Below are 14,258 nucleotides of genomic sequence, written 5' to 3' on the forward strand. Positions count from 1 at the left end.
TTTTGATTGTGTTGACCACCTGGAAAATGTGATAATTTTTGTTGTAATAGCCAGTAGTTGCCACATTACAAAATAATGACATATCAAGTTATTCTGTGTTGTATCATTTCCATCATAGATTCATTAAGAGATATTTTATTTCCTGATGGTAGCCTACCTGTTCTAGGAGGAGTGTTGCCAGCTTGGCCTGGATTTAATCTCACGAGGAAAGGTGAGGAGGTAAGGAGTGGTTACCTGGTGACAGGTGAGGTATGTCCAGCCCCCTTATTTTTGAGTGCCGAATTGAAGCACACCCCCTCCAAATGTTCACATATAAATATACCTGCTGAGAAGCTGCTGAAAGTCACAGCAGAGCAGGGGGCCTGGTTTAGGAGTGATCGGAGCATCATCAGCATAGCGTTACCAACATGGGGAACTGTTGTGATGGCATGAGGAGTTTCTTTGGCCGGCAAAAGAACACCAATATCCGTGTTAGTCTGCCGGCTGTCTGCTTCGTCTGGCAGATTGCTATGATTATCCTGTTTGGAGTTTTCATCCGGTATGATGAGGAATCAGATGTTCGGAAATGGATAGAGCACAAAATTAGCCACAACATCACCAGCAATATCGAAAATGACTTCTACTTCAGATATCCCAGTAAGTACAGTAAAGTAAAAGTTACATATTTAAATGTGTGCATTGATTTGCTGATTCTGTGATAGTGATGTTGGTACAAAACTCTAGTAATTTTCCACTGATGGCAGTTGAATTCTTAGGCATTTTTTAAGATATAAATGTACAAATGTAACAGTTTAGAACCAGATTATAGCTATTTTACCTCGACTTTACTCTCTTGTTTCTGCCCTTGGTTTGCATTCACTGCTGGAACCTGCCACATTACAAAATGATACTGCATTAAAATGTCAAAGGTCATAAAAACAACATGAATTATGATTTAGGAAGACATTTTTCCATCGTGAATCTAAATGTTTAATGTGGAAAAGGCAAATTTATGAAACTTGGTTACAAAAGCTGGACATTTTATGAGACAACCATTCTTCTCCTTGTGTGTAACATTAAAATATTAGCACTGCACAATGCAAATTCCAGTATGTTGCCACCTCATTCTGACATTGCAAGTGAAAACTAGTAAAAGCACAAATTACAAATCTACACTTAACAACAACATAAATTCAGCATTGAAATTACCACAAATTAATTAATCTGAAGAAGAAATTTAAGTGTAAGAGAGAAAGAGATTTTGTTTAAGTAAGACAATTTATTGTAAGTGCTGTTGTATTTAATTATTCTACAAAAACTCACTGCATGCCATGACAAAAATGTGTTTGTTTCCCTCTCTTCAGGCTTCCAGGACGTCCACGTAATGATCTTTGTTGGATTTGGTTTCCTCATGACCTTTCTGAAACGCTACAGCTTTGGTGGTGTGGGCTTCAACTTCCTGATCGCCTCCTTCGGTCTGCAGTGGGCTCTTCTCATGCAAGGCTGGTTCCACTCCCTCGACCCAAACACCGGAAAAATCTCTATCGGAGTTGAGAGGTGAGTCTTCAGTGCCAGCAAATAAACATATTTTTGTACGTCATCAATCACTTAGCAAACTGGAGAAATGCCGACAGAGATGCACTGCTGTATTATGTAACACATTCTTTGGCCTGTCAAGGTTACATGTCTTTAACGATGAACATGAAAGTCTCACCTTTTCTCGTGTGCTTTGAAGAGATTCTCGAGTCACTGCTGTCATCATGCATGAAGTCTTTTGTTCGTTTGTGCCTCGCAGCATCAATGAGTCAAAGCAGTTATTCTTGTTTTAGTGAAATTCATTGCTGGTTATGTGTACAGAAAAATAACAAATGACAGATTAAATATCTAGACAATCCAGTTTGTCCACTGGAAGCCTGGTTAACTGAACGCTGTTACACTCATTTGAACTTCTCTCTTCAGACCTATTATTTCTATCATCAATCCAACAATGTTATAGTAGTTCACTCTTTAAAGCGTGGTGAACACAGCAGACTACACACGGCAGCTCGTACATGGCTAGATCTGAGTCATAGACTATGGCGACACCTTGCAGGCAGCCTCCACTCAAGCAGCGTCAAAGTTCCCACTTATTTTGACCTGGTCCTTTTCTTTGTCCCCCACAGTCTGATCAATGCAGACTTCTGCTGTGCCGGCTCCCTGATTGCCTACGGTGCCCTCCTGGGAAAAGTTAGCCCCGTCCAGCTGATGGTTGTCACCTTATTTGGCGTCACACTGTTTGCCGTGGAGGAGTACATCATCCTCAGCCTCCTTCATGTGAGTCTCACCAAACACAATCATCCCACAGGAAACTTGACTATTTCCCAGAGAGTATGAATTTTCCTTCAAACGTTGCAATTTGTGCTGCTTATTCCCACAGTGCAGAGACGCTGGTGGCTCCATGGTCATTCACGCCTTCGGAGGGTATTATGGACTGGCCATCTCCTGGGTCCTCTACAGACCAAACTTACACCAAAGCAAACGCCTCAACGGGTCTGTCTACCACTCTGACCTCTTTGCCATGATTGGTGAGTGATTTATATTTTACTCTACAATACTTATAAACCTCACATCAGTGTTTTCACAGTTCATTTGACATGCCAACAGTCAACATGATCAAACTTGTTTGTCTGATTGTAAATGAGTCAGTTTATCTGTGGTTTAACTGACTGCCTCTCCCCTCACAGGTGCTCTGTTCCTGTGGATGTTCTGGCCCAGTTTCAACTCGGCCATCACAGACCATGGTGACGGACAGCACAGAGCTGCCATCAACACATACCTGGCCCTCGCTTCTTCTGTCCTCACCACTGTGGCGATCTCCAGCATGTCTGAGAAGAGAGGAAAACTGGACATGGTATTGCTCCGTCACTGAAAAACAGCAGTTAGTCATTCAACACTCACATATTTCTCAATTTCCCATGACTGACATGCTGTCGTACCTGACAGGTGCATATCCAGAATGCCACTCTGGCAGGTGGTGTTGCCATGGGAACAGCAGCAGAGTTCATGATCACGCCCTATGGTTCATTAATCGTGGGTTTCTGCAGTGGCATCATCTCCACCTTTGGCTACCTGTTTGTCACGGTGAGTGTGTCGTCTTTCACCCCCCACCTTTAAATCTGAGAACTCCTGAAGTCCGTGCTCTGGTTTTGAATCACTGCAAATGGAAAGTTGTTAAAAAAGGGGGGGGGGAGTTGCGTAAAGAAACCATGAAGGAAGCAGTGAAATTAAACCATTTGTGGGATGTATTACAGTAAAAAGGCAAGAAGTGATGACTCAGTTTAGGAACACTGAGTACTTAGAAAATTAAATGGAATCAGTCCAATGAACTGATGCCACTGGTGCCAACACACACCTTAAAACATGAGTGCCAGTGTGGATGACTTTATGGCAACCGTGTTTTAGTTTGAGAGAAAGGAGAAAGCATTTTTTTCTAGATGACTCACACACAGGCATGACTGTATTTTATACTTTGTGAGTTAAAGGCTGATACTGATATGTTTTAGAGTCATTCATATTTTATTTGGCTGGTTTTAAATGAACTTGAATAAAAGAATTTCTACACAACAATTAGGTTCTTAGCATTGTGGGGACAGATTTGAAGATGCAATTAGTCCACAGTGTGGGCAGATAAAATTTATAGAACATTTTATTATTATTCATTTTGTTATTCTTTTTTAACTGTAAAAATTGCCTAAATGAATACATACAAACAGAATTCAAAACCACATAAACATGAAGACCTTTAAAGCATGAAAAAAGAGATAAATATATAAAATAAATAAGTTAAAATAGGGGTTAAAAAAAATAAGAATAAAGTAAAAATACATAAATGGATTATTAGTTTAGAAGACATTCTTTAAACTAAGAAATTGGATCAGAATGAACTTACAGCGACAATGGGAGACCAATGATTAGTAATACAAATTTTCATTTTAACTTTTAATTGAATATATAAATTTAAAATAAGAAGAACATTTTTCACCGCTTTCATTGCAAACTGCACTGGACTAGAACTGCATGGAGCTCTGTATTTGTTGTTGTTGTTGTTGTTAAATAATGACTAAGGCCCTACTTACAGATAAGTTATCAATGTGCGGCTGTTTTTTCTTCGCTTTCAGCCCTTCTTGGAGAAATACCTCAAGCTCCAGGACACATGTGGTGTCCACAACCTGCACGCTGTGCCGGGGATGCTCGGCGGCTTTATTGGCGCCATTGTTGCTGCAGCAGCCACTGAAGATGTCTATGGCAAAGAGGGGTGAGTGACTCATGCACGGACAGGCACACGCTTGATACTTTCAGACCTGTTTGTTGACTCCAGCAGAGTTTATGAAGGCATGCACTGTCACACCCACATATCAGGTCATGGTCTTTGTCTAATCCTGCTGATTAAGTACTAATGATTCATTGGATTTCAACTTTTTTTTTTGTCTGTTTAGGTTGATCCAGGTATTTGACTTTGAAGGCAAATTTGCAACCAGATCTGTCTTAACCCAGGGAGGCTTCCAGGCTGCTGGCACATGTGTGGCTATTGCGTTTGGACTTGTTGGAGGAGCCATAGTTGGTGAGTTTGTAAAACCAGTTTTAAGTGATTTCAGTTATTCAAAGGCATGATGTTTATTTCTAGAGCACTTAAAAGCATATTACTATTTGTTTAAAAAAAAAAAAATCCACATGTTGTGTTTTAAGGAAACTTTACTCTCTAACTCTAAGCAAAATATTTCATATAAAAATTACATAATGAGAAACATTGCCATTTAAAAAAGCATTTGCCAATGTCAGTGTTTTCTGTGTGTGTCAGTTAGGAAACATTTACAGGGATTACTGATCTTAATCTCACCATCTGAGGTGCTTGTTTAGCAGCAAATGTTTGCTTAAATGCAACTTTGCTGCCAAGAAAAAGTTATTAAACAGAAAGTGGGAAGTCTTGCTTAATGTCGTGTTCTTTTTCTCTTCAAAGGCATCATTCTAAGGTTCCCAATATGGGGCGACCCTGCTGATGACAACTGCTTCGATGATGAAACTTACTGGGAGGTAAGAGCGCTTCTCCACCACTAGGTGGAGTCCTTGCCCTCTGTTGTTGCTGAGTAAAGACAGTGGTCTATGAGATGACTCAGATAAATGTGTGGTTCATGATCTGATCCTGTGTGTTGGTTTCAGGTTCCTGAGGATGAGGAGAGCATCCCTCCTGTTCTGGAGTACAACAACCACATGATACACAAGCACCAAGAGATGTAAGCTCACTAACACTTAGACATCCTCATTCCCTCCCTCTTCTCATGAATCCTCATTAAATATGATCTTCTTCCTGTTTCAACAGATCCGAGTCAAACTTCTCCGTGGAGCAAAGTTAGACAGAACAACCCTCTCACATCACTTTAAACTTGATACAGCTGTGAAACTAATCCATGAAGGGGCCAAACTTAAAAAATGTGCAATTCTACAAGAAAGGAATGATATTGCTAACACTTGGGTCCTCTGCCACGCTTGTTTCGCATCATTTTCGCCTGATATATTTGTCAATGATTGGAAGCTTGAGGTTATGACAGTGATGACCAAATATCTTGCTACTGGAAAAATGATTATGAATCAAAACTTCTTGAGGGATTTTAAACAGCATTTACTTTCTCTTTCATTTTGGATTTAACCTGATATAATTTTCAGATGCTTAATGACTGTAAAATAGATATCCAATGAATCCAAGCAGCACGATGAGAGGTCAAAGACACTTTATGTTGTGGAAGATGGTTGCTATGCATGCAAGAACTGAGAAACATTTTCACAACTTTGGAAATGCATCACTGTACATAAGTGGCTGTAAATCTTTTATTTTAAAACTCTGAATAGTTTTTAATATTATGTATTTTAATTGTTGAATATGATCATTGATGATGTTTGCCTATTGTTTCTCATCTCACCTCTTATTTAGTTTTGTGTAAAAAAAAAAAAAAAAAAGAAGGAGCTCAGTGAATAATCAAAGGTATTTGTGAAGTTATTTAGTTATTTCTTTCAATTTTTAGACTTTGTGTATATATGAGTTTTATTACTCACTATTTTTTTGTTGCACTTGTTCTTTCGGTGGAAGTTTTGAGTAAATACTGTATCTATGATACAATTTCCAGCAGTTTGGGTGCTGTAGTGTTGAATGTGACAGTCTGTTTATTGTATTATTAACATTTAGTTTAATATTTACACATTCAAAAATCACTGGCATTTTAATAAAGTTATATTATTGTCTTTACACTTCTGATGAAAATGCAACAATGTCAAAACTAAATTATTACAATACTGATATTACTGATACTACTGTGATAGCCACACTCATGTACCTTAATAACTGGAATAAATGACAATCATGATGTGAAAATTTTCCTCTGTGCATACGTCGATAAAATATATGAACAAATGTGAATTAAAATCATTAAAGGAATACTTCACCCCCCAAATGACCATTTGTACATATATCAATTACTCACCCTGTGTAACACTGAATTTGGGGGAAAAAAACAAAACTTTTTCTCATGCCTTCACAGCGCATGAATAATCCAGAAACTGAGAATAATTTTGATGAATTGAAGTCATAGGGTCCAAGTTTAACAGCAGCTCCTTCTTGTTCTTGTGACCCTCCCTCCACCATAAATAACCATACAAAATGATTATTTAAAGTTGAATGTCCCTCCCAAAAGCCAAATCAAAAAAACACAATCCTCTCCCCTGGTCTTAAAAATGACTTGCATTGCCTCTCCCATCTTCGATTATTTCTTATTTCATTTTTATCATCTCTTATTGCTTTATTCTTATACTCAAGAAAAAAAACTTCAGCCATTTAGTAGTTAAACTGTCTTTCGAGATCAGCCTGTTCTATCACCTCTCTTCATTTTATTTGCTTTATTCTTGTTGACCTTTTGTGTTAGCATTTTGCTCTTTTCTTTTTGTTTGACTTCTCTGGACCTTTCTCTGTTTGGCATGTATGTTGATGTTTATTTTATTATTTCCTGAGTTGCTGCCTTTACTTTGTCTGTCAAAGCACTTTGTAAACATCTGTTTTAAAGGTGCTACATAAACAAACTTATTATTATTATTATTATTATTATTATTAATTATTATTATTATTATTATTATTAGCGTATTATTAGCATTATTATTATGCTACACCCCTCCCCTCTCAAAAAGGGAATAGTCCCTCATGGTTGAAAGCAAAGCAGGTCTTTTAGCAACTTAAAAAAATAACCTTAAAAACATCTGTCTCAGTAAGTGAACACTGTATTGAGAGTAGCCTATTATCACCGCTTTACCTCGCCGACGCCGTCACGCAGCCTTTTCCCTTGGCACTACATTTCCTCAACCGTATAACTTCCGTATTCCTACGCAGAGGCCCAACTATCAAGCGCATTGTATCACGCCGCCGGTCAGCTGCTGGGTTCAAACTTTCAGCAGTAATTATGACAGCGAGGACGCAATGGCGGTCACTGTGGACGCAGGGATTATAAACCTTCACTGTAATACATCCATGTGATAAACCCAACTTTACGGAGAGAGACTGAACGGGCCGAAAAAAAAAACAGAAAGGTTTTTCCGACTTCCGATTGAAATGCTCCCATCTGCTCGGGAAAACGTGTACGCCCACAGGAAATGTTTGTTTGGCTAGCCTCTGAACACCAGGAGCATGTAGTCTGTATGGACAACAGTATTCACAGACACCAGCTAACAAAGAGAAGTTTTCGGCGATTTTACACATACAGATTCATTGATGTAGCTAGCTGACAGAGACGGAGGAGTAGGCTAGGAGGCTGCTAGCCTACATGCTAGCAAAGACTTGGATCCAAACGCGCATCAACTGAATGGAAAGGCCATTAAGAAGTTATTATGGCCCATTTCACAACGCAAACACTATATAAATGTCAAAATCGAGAACAGGTAGCTCTGATGACCGTTCACCTTGACAGACTGGGTCTACATTGACGTTGCCAGAGTTTCGCATTTGGACTTGAGCGGCTTTTTTATCGCACTTTTTGGAGTTGGAGGTCGTTGTCTTCCCGCGTCCGAGTACGCTGGAGCACCGCATAACTGACCTGTGCATGACATCCGGTGACCGAGAGCTGCTGCTGTCTGGACTCTGATACAGCTTCAGGACCTTTGCTTGGTAAGTAGCTGCATTCATTTCTAAGTATTTGTTATATGTTTGGGTTCAGCAGCGCTCTTCAGCAGGTGTCTCTGTAGCTTATTTGGTGTTGGTTTTCAGGGTTGGAAATTAACTTTTTTGTCCACTTTGTCCACTGTCCACTGGTGGATTCCAAAATCTACAAGCTACTCATTGTTTATCTATCTACCATTGTTTTATCGACTCTAGCAGCGACTTGCATATTTTACCAGCATTTGTCTGGTGGCTGGTGCTTATTTCCACCCCTGAGTTTTACATAATTCTCCGAGAGAAATGTTCACTGAAACCGCACACTTGTCTCAGTCTTGCAGGTAAAGTGTTGTTATTTAGATTCAGTGCAACCAGCCACAGCTGTTTATATGTCTTTGTTTTAAACAAAACATGAACAGGGAGCACGCTGAGCATCATCTGCTATGTGCAGGATATACTGTGTGTAGTAACTGGCGTTATTGTTGGGTTCAGCAGTGCTCTTCAGCAGCTGTCTCTGTTGCTTATTTGGTGGTGGTTTCACATAATCGTCTGAGAGAAATGTTCACTTGTCTTATTGTTGTGTGCAGAGTGTTGGTGTTTAGATTCAGTGAAACAAGGCACAGCTGTTTTCATGTTTTTAAGCAAAACACAAGCAGGGAGCACTCCGAGCACAATCCAGGCCCACTGTAGTCAGTCTCCAGGACCACTGTCAGCTGCAGACTCCACAGAGCTAGGCTTCATGGAAGAGTGTCCAGAAAGTGTGCTTTTAGTCTCTTATGACCAGAATAACTGCTTGCATATATCTCGGGTATTCTTCTACCTGATTTACCTTGAAAGATGTACTTAATAAAGCCCAGTTATTTTTTTATTTTTTTTATTTTTAAAGTTTCCTCTTTATTGCAATTACTCTATTATTCCACGAGATGGCGGTAGGGGGCAAAAACAGAGTTGATGACGTTTAGTCAAAATCTTTTCCTCTCTTATTCTGTTATATTAACGCTTCTGTCCTTTAGAATAAATGTCTGATTATCTGATGATTACTGCCTTGTATGACAGGAAATTTTAAGGTGGAGGATCAGAGGGAATAGATGCACTAAAAAGGGAAACTGTCCAGATTTACCTTCATTTACCACAGTATTTATTTAGGTAAATACCCAGCTGATAGGTGTAAATATTTTTTTAATGTTAGAATAATTCTAAAGTTCAAATGCCCGTGAACTGAATAGGGTTGCAACGGTATGACCTTTTCACAGTTCAGTAACCATCTCAGAAAATATCCCAGTTTCAGGGTATATCAGTATTTCAAAAATCAAATTCATTATTATTATCAGTCAGGATGACCCTTAAAGGAATAAACAGAAGGTGGAAGAAGGACAGAAGGTCAGACAGAAGGTTTAGTTTTGTTTGAACACATGTTTTATCAATATAATCAAGACTTGAAACCATTTTTAATGAAAGTATGTGTAAAGCTGGCCCTTAAATAAAGGTGAGATGTACACGGTATGATAATTGTTAACTTTCGGACCATGGTGTGCCTTTAAAACCTGTATATCACTGCAACCCTAGAGGTGAATGAGTGTAAATACCCTCATCTCAGCAGACCACGGATTCATTTTCACTTGACTGAAGGTGTAAGTGTGGAGAGTCTCTGAGAGTTAAACCCATCAGTCAGTGGACGTCCAGGCGGCTCCTTCAGGTCATCGTGGCTTGTTGACCTCCAGGGCTCTGGTCTCCCTGCTCCCCGTATTCTGATGGTAATGAGTCCTGGACAGGCCGGTCTATAGGGTCACTTCCTGACCAGTCACTGGGACATTTATGAACTCTTAATACACTGGGTGGGTGGACATGAGCTTTGTGTTGGTTTTGTCCGGCTGGCTGGTGGTAGAAGCTTTATTGAGTGAAGAGGTCTCTGAACGGTCCTGAAGGGGTTTAACAAGTTGACTGAGAGGTTTTCTGTGAAAACACTGCTGGAGTCAATTACAGCAGAGTCTGTGTTGTTAGTACAGTGAAACACAGCGTTTACATGGTATCATACATGTGCATTAACGTCATATTATATGCACTGTTTTTACACAGATCTGTTTTACTTATATGAATGAAGTTGTGTATCAGCTTCAGCCTTTGGTCAACATAAACTCTGATCAATGTGCCCTAACATATTGTTTATCGTGAAAATATAGAAAAGTGGAATGGCTGGATATGGATTTTTTAAAGTTTCCTACCAGAGGCAGACTTGTTCAACAAAGCAAATGCACCCTCCGTCTTTCATTCCTTCAACCATTTTCTTGATATTTGCACATGTTGATATCCAAGTCAAGAAAGAAGAACAAGTCAGAAGACAATATCTCTGGTGCTTTAACATCCATTTTGAGTGTTTTTTAGAAGAACTGTCCACTGTGAGTCCATCAGTTTTTTAGGAGTGCAAATTCTACATATGTGGAGTGTTTTTTTTTAAAATGTAAATGCAGAGGACCTCAAGAGTCTCTTATAGATTTTAAATTTTTTGCAGCACACAAAAATGTGGAAGGGCTTTAATCACATTAATGTGTAAACCTCATAGACATGTATACACTGTAAGTTGGATAAAACATGAAAAAATACTTCTTTTGAGCATTTTTAAGTCACATTTCATCACAAAAGTTAATATTTATAGTCATTATTCATCAATATACATGAAATTATATTCCCTATAAGTCATGAAGGAAGATGTGGCCATTATTTTGTATCCTGAGGCCTGGTAGGAATTTCAAACCAAGACAAGCACAAACCCACGATCATATACTTTTAGTAGGTACTGCGGCTGCCCTTACAAAGTACGCAATGTTTAAAGCTCTTGCTCATATAGCCTTTGCTTTGGAGTAGAAACAACATGTCATGAGACGTCAACCCAGAGGACTCTGCTGTGTTACTTTGCAATGTATGTCGTTTTAAACTTTTAAGTTATAGCTGCATACATTGTAGATGCTAACATATAATTTTCACAATAGTAAAATATAGACTGTGATTCGATTGTTTTGTTCACTTAAATTATTAATATTACTGTTTGACTGGTCATCAGTCACCACGATGTGATGTTTGACAGCTGTCACTGAGCTGCATCTGTTTGCAGATCAGTGTATGCTACTTGTTATCTTGCTACGCAAAGTTTTGTGGTTCACAATAGTTAAAAAAACTTACTGGTTTGCATACTGCAAAAAGCCACCACATGCAGTAGGACATAATGGTATTTTTGGCATACTTCATTTGACGTACGATGTATTGGTACATACTAAATCTTTCACTGGCATACTAAATAGTATTCTAGTAGATAAGTAAACAGGTAGTATCCCCTAGTGATGTGAGGCAGCTGTTTCCTGCAAACTTCAGAGGGAAAAACTGGACTGGAGGTCACTGATTTAATCTTTTAATGTTGAATATTAAGAACATTTTGACAAATCTGTAGCTCTGTCAGACTTCACTCGAGTCCAGTCTTTTTAGAAACTACACGAGTTTGCTTTGTTATTTTGATAACAGGGTCCAATAGGTGAAAGCTAGGACCACTGTAACAGAGATGTTTCTCTTAAATCACCGTGCAGACAGGCCTTGCAGTGGCTTGATGCCGACGAGAGTGGATGCAGCTCTTCTTGTGAATCATACGACCCTGGGGAGTGTGTTTGTGAAACCACTTGGTCTGCTATTGTCCTCCTGGGACTGGCCTTCTTTGAAAGGCTGCAGAAAGCCTGTAATCAGATTAAAGGTTGCTGGGAAAGGGAGGAGGGATTTTTGAGGGATAGCGAAGAGGTCGTGGAAGTTCTCTAATCAGTACCCGCCATTGAAGTGCAGAAGAGGGGCTAAATAACGCAGCAGGAGGGGAGGCGGGAGCCAAGCTGGAGGGACAAATTGGCCTGTTGTTGAAGGGGGGATAATGGGACAATGAGGGAGGGGAGTATAATCAGTGAGCATAGAGTGGGATAGAATAGGTGCAATGGGAAAAGGAGGAGACTGAAGAACTCCAAAGGCGGTGGCCTTGTCCCATCCTGCCCTGGCAATTATATCACCTTTGTGAGCTGATTGGAGCAGGCTGCAGAGTCCATCTGGGCTTTAAGATGGACGTAACAACCTACATTTTCTCACTGTCCTCACCAAGGGGTCTCACCGGGCCACTCAGCGAGATACCAGAGGCTCTCGTGGTCTAAATAAGACTCATCAGCACACTCCTGAAAAGCTCCTGCCCTTCTAAACGTCCACAATACCTAATTGCCACATGACACTGACAATCATTAATCACATCTCCATGCTTTCTCTCAGGGTTTTATGTTATCTCAGCTGAAAAAGAAACACACAGAGCAGAAAATACTCTCGTGACTAAAGTTTGTTGTTGATTCAGTGAGTTTTGTTGAGAGAGGACCCAGTAAGTTAACCAACAGAATTAACCCCCTCACTGTCCAGAGCTTGTAATGCCGATGTCGTATCACAAGACATCCCGAAGCCTGCTGAGCTCCACCAATCTTTCCATAGGATCCTTTCTGTCATTGTGATTACTCATCAAATGTCCCTTGCCCAAACAACAGGCATCACTAAAGGCCAATCACTACTTTTTTATTCAGTTGACAAGAGTCCATTTGTTGGGGTCAAAGGGGAAAGTCTCACGGGGGAAGACCTCTCTGCCGGCACTGGTGAGGAGGAAAACCAGAAAAATCACTATTCATAGCAGGGGAGTGCTTTGATTCGGGCACAAAGGCCACAAGCTCCCTGCCTAGATTGAAAGAAGTAGAAATCACAGCTGCATTAAAACATGTGTGAGGTATCCAAACTGAATGGTTTTGCTAATTAGGAGCTCCACCTGCCCCCGAGCCCTCATGAGAGTAGAGGAGATAGTATTTGATTATTATAATAGAAATGAAAATCTCAACATAGTATTTTTTTTCTGTCAGGATGTTTGTTAATGCTGTTGCTGACAGGAAGTAAACGTGGGACCAAAGCTGTTGCCCTAGCAACAGAATAGCAATGAAATAGTTCATAGACCAAATCACCATGACCTCACGCTGATAAAAACTTATTAGCCTAGCTTATTTTATGTATTGTGTCGCTTTGCAAGTGTCTTTGATCAACCACATCTACAAGCATGGAGGCTAAGCATTGTACTGCTGTTGACAAGGCGCAGCAAAAATTATTTTAGCTGACTAAAAAAAAATCTACATTAGTTGAAGTGTAAACTATATTTGGAATATTTTCAATACTTTACCTCACACACTTATTGAGCGATGCACGAGTAGACCAGTAAGTGAAATGACTGTTTTTGTGGGTGGAGTAATTAAAGGCCCAGACACACCCGTCAGCTGTCGGTCACTGTTGGGTGGTGAGCGTCTGTTGCCCTAGTCTTTGCAGTTTGTCCCGGTCCGGCCCCAGTCGGCCCCAGTCGGCCCAAGTCGGCTTTTTTTTTCCAGCACATGCAGCATGTTAAATTGGTGTCGGAGACCGCAGAGCCCATCAGTGAATGAAATCACTGTCATTGGCTGTTCAGCCCAGCGCACGAGAAGAGAAACCGAAGTGAGGAAAGTAAACAAACAGCTAAAGTCAAGAAGGAGTGAGGTCGAAACAAAGTTGTTATATTAAGAAAAATATTTGTAGAAATGTTTCCTGATGGTTTGTGTTTTTGTTTACTGGTGCATGGAATATTGTATTTGTGTTGTGAATATGCTCACTGACTAACTAGTGTCAGGACAGTCTTCCAGTTTTCTTTTTTAATGACAATTAGACTCCATACCAGCTGCTGATATGGGAAGTTATTTACTCTACACAGGCACAGAATAATAAATACACATATATATGTATTTTTTATTTTGTTTTTTTTAGGGGGGCAAAAACAGTTAAGGCAGCGTTTCCTCAGAACAGTTTTATTTTATGTTTGTGATGCGGGCAGAAGTTATTGAAAACAAACATTGTGATTTAGCAGCAGAAAATCTACTTGATTTTAGGCCTTTTGAGATTTGATAATTGGTTACTTTTGGTAACATTACATTTTAATTATCAGTACTCCTGGTAGAGGAAGCACTTAAATGCACAGGTGATATGACAGAATAGAATCACATTTTTGTCTTTGTGTATGTGTTTTTGTTTCCTACCGTTTGGT

The 14,258-nt window shown here is 39.7% G+C and overlaps 1 protein-coding gene across 1 annotated transcript; it reads left to right on the forward strand.

Moving 5' to 3' along the window:
* The first annotated feature begins 336 nt into the window (after positions 1 to 336).
* rhcga (Rh family, C glycoprotein a) lies at positions 337 to 6,461 on the forward strand. The gene is made up of 11 exons (XM_042506532.1): positions 337 to 636; positions 1,344 to 1,536; positions 2,142 to 2,292; positions 2,396 to 2,543; positions 2,703 to 2,869; positions 2,962 to 3,099; positions 4,137 to 4,273; positions 4,455 to 4,579; positions 4,976 to 5,049; positions 5,176 to 5,249; positions 5,336 to 6,461. The coding sequence occupies exons 1-11, from the start codon at positions 408 to 410 to the stop codon at positions 5,367 to 5,369; spliced, it is 1,470 nt and encodes a 489-aa protein (XP_042362466.1). The 5' UTR covers positions 337 to 407; the 3' UTR covers positions 5,370 to 6,461.
* Positions 6,462 to 14,258: the final 7,797 nt, after the last annotated feature.

Source organism: Plectropomus leopardus, chromosome 1 (assembly GCF_008729295.1).
Source record: "Plectropomus leopardus isolate mb chromosome 1, YSFRI_Pleo_2.0, whole genome shotgun sequence".
NCBI classification, from domain to species: Eukaryota; Metazoa; Chordata; class Actinopteri; order Perciformes; family Serranidae; genus Plectropomus; species Plectropomus leopardus.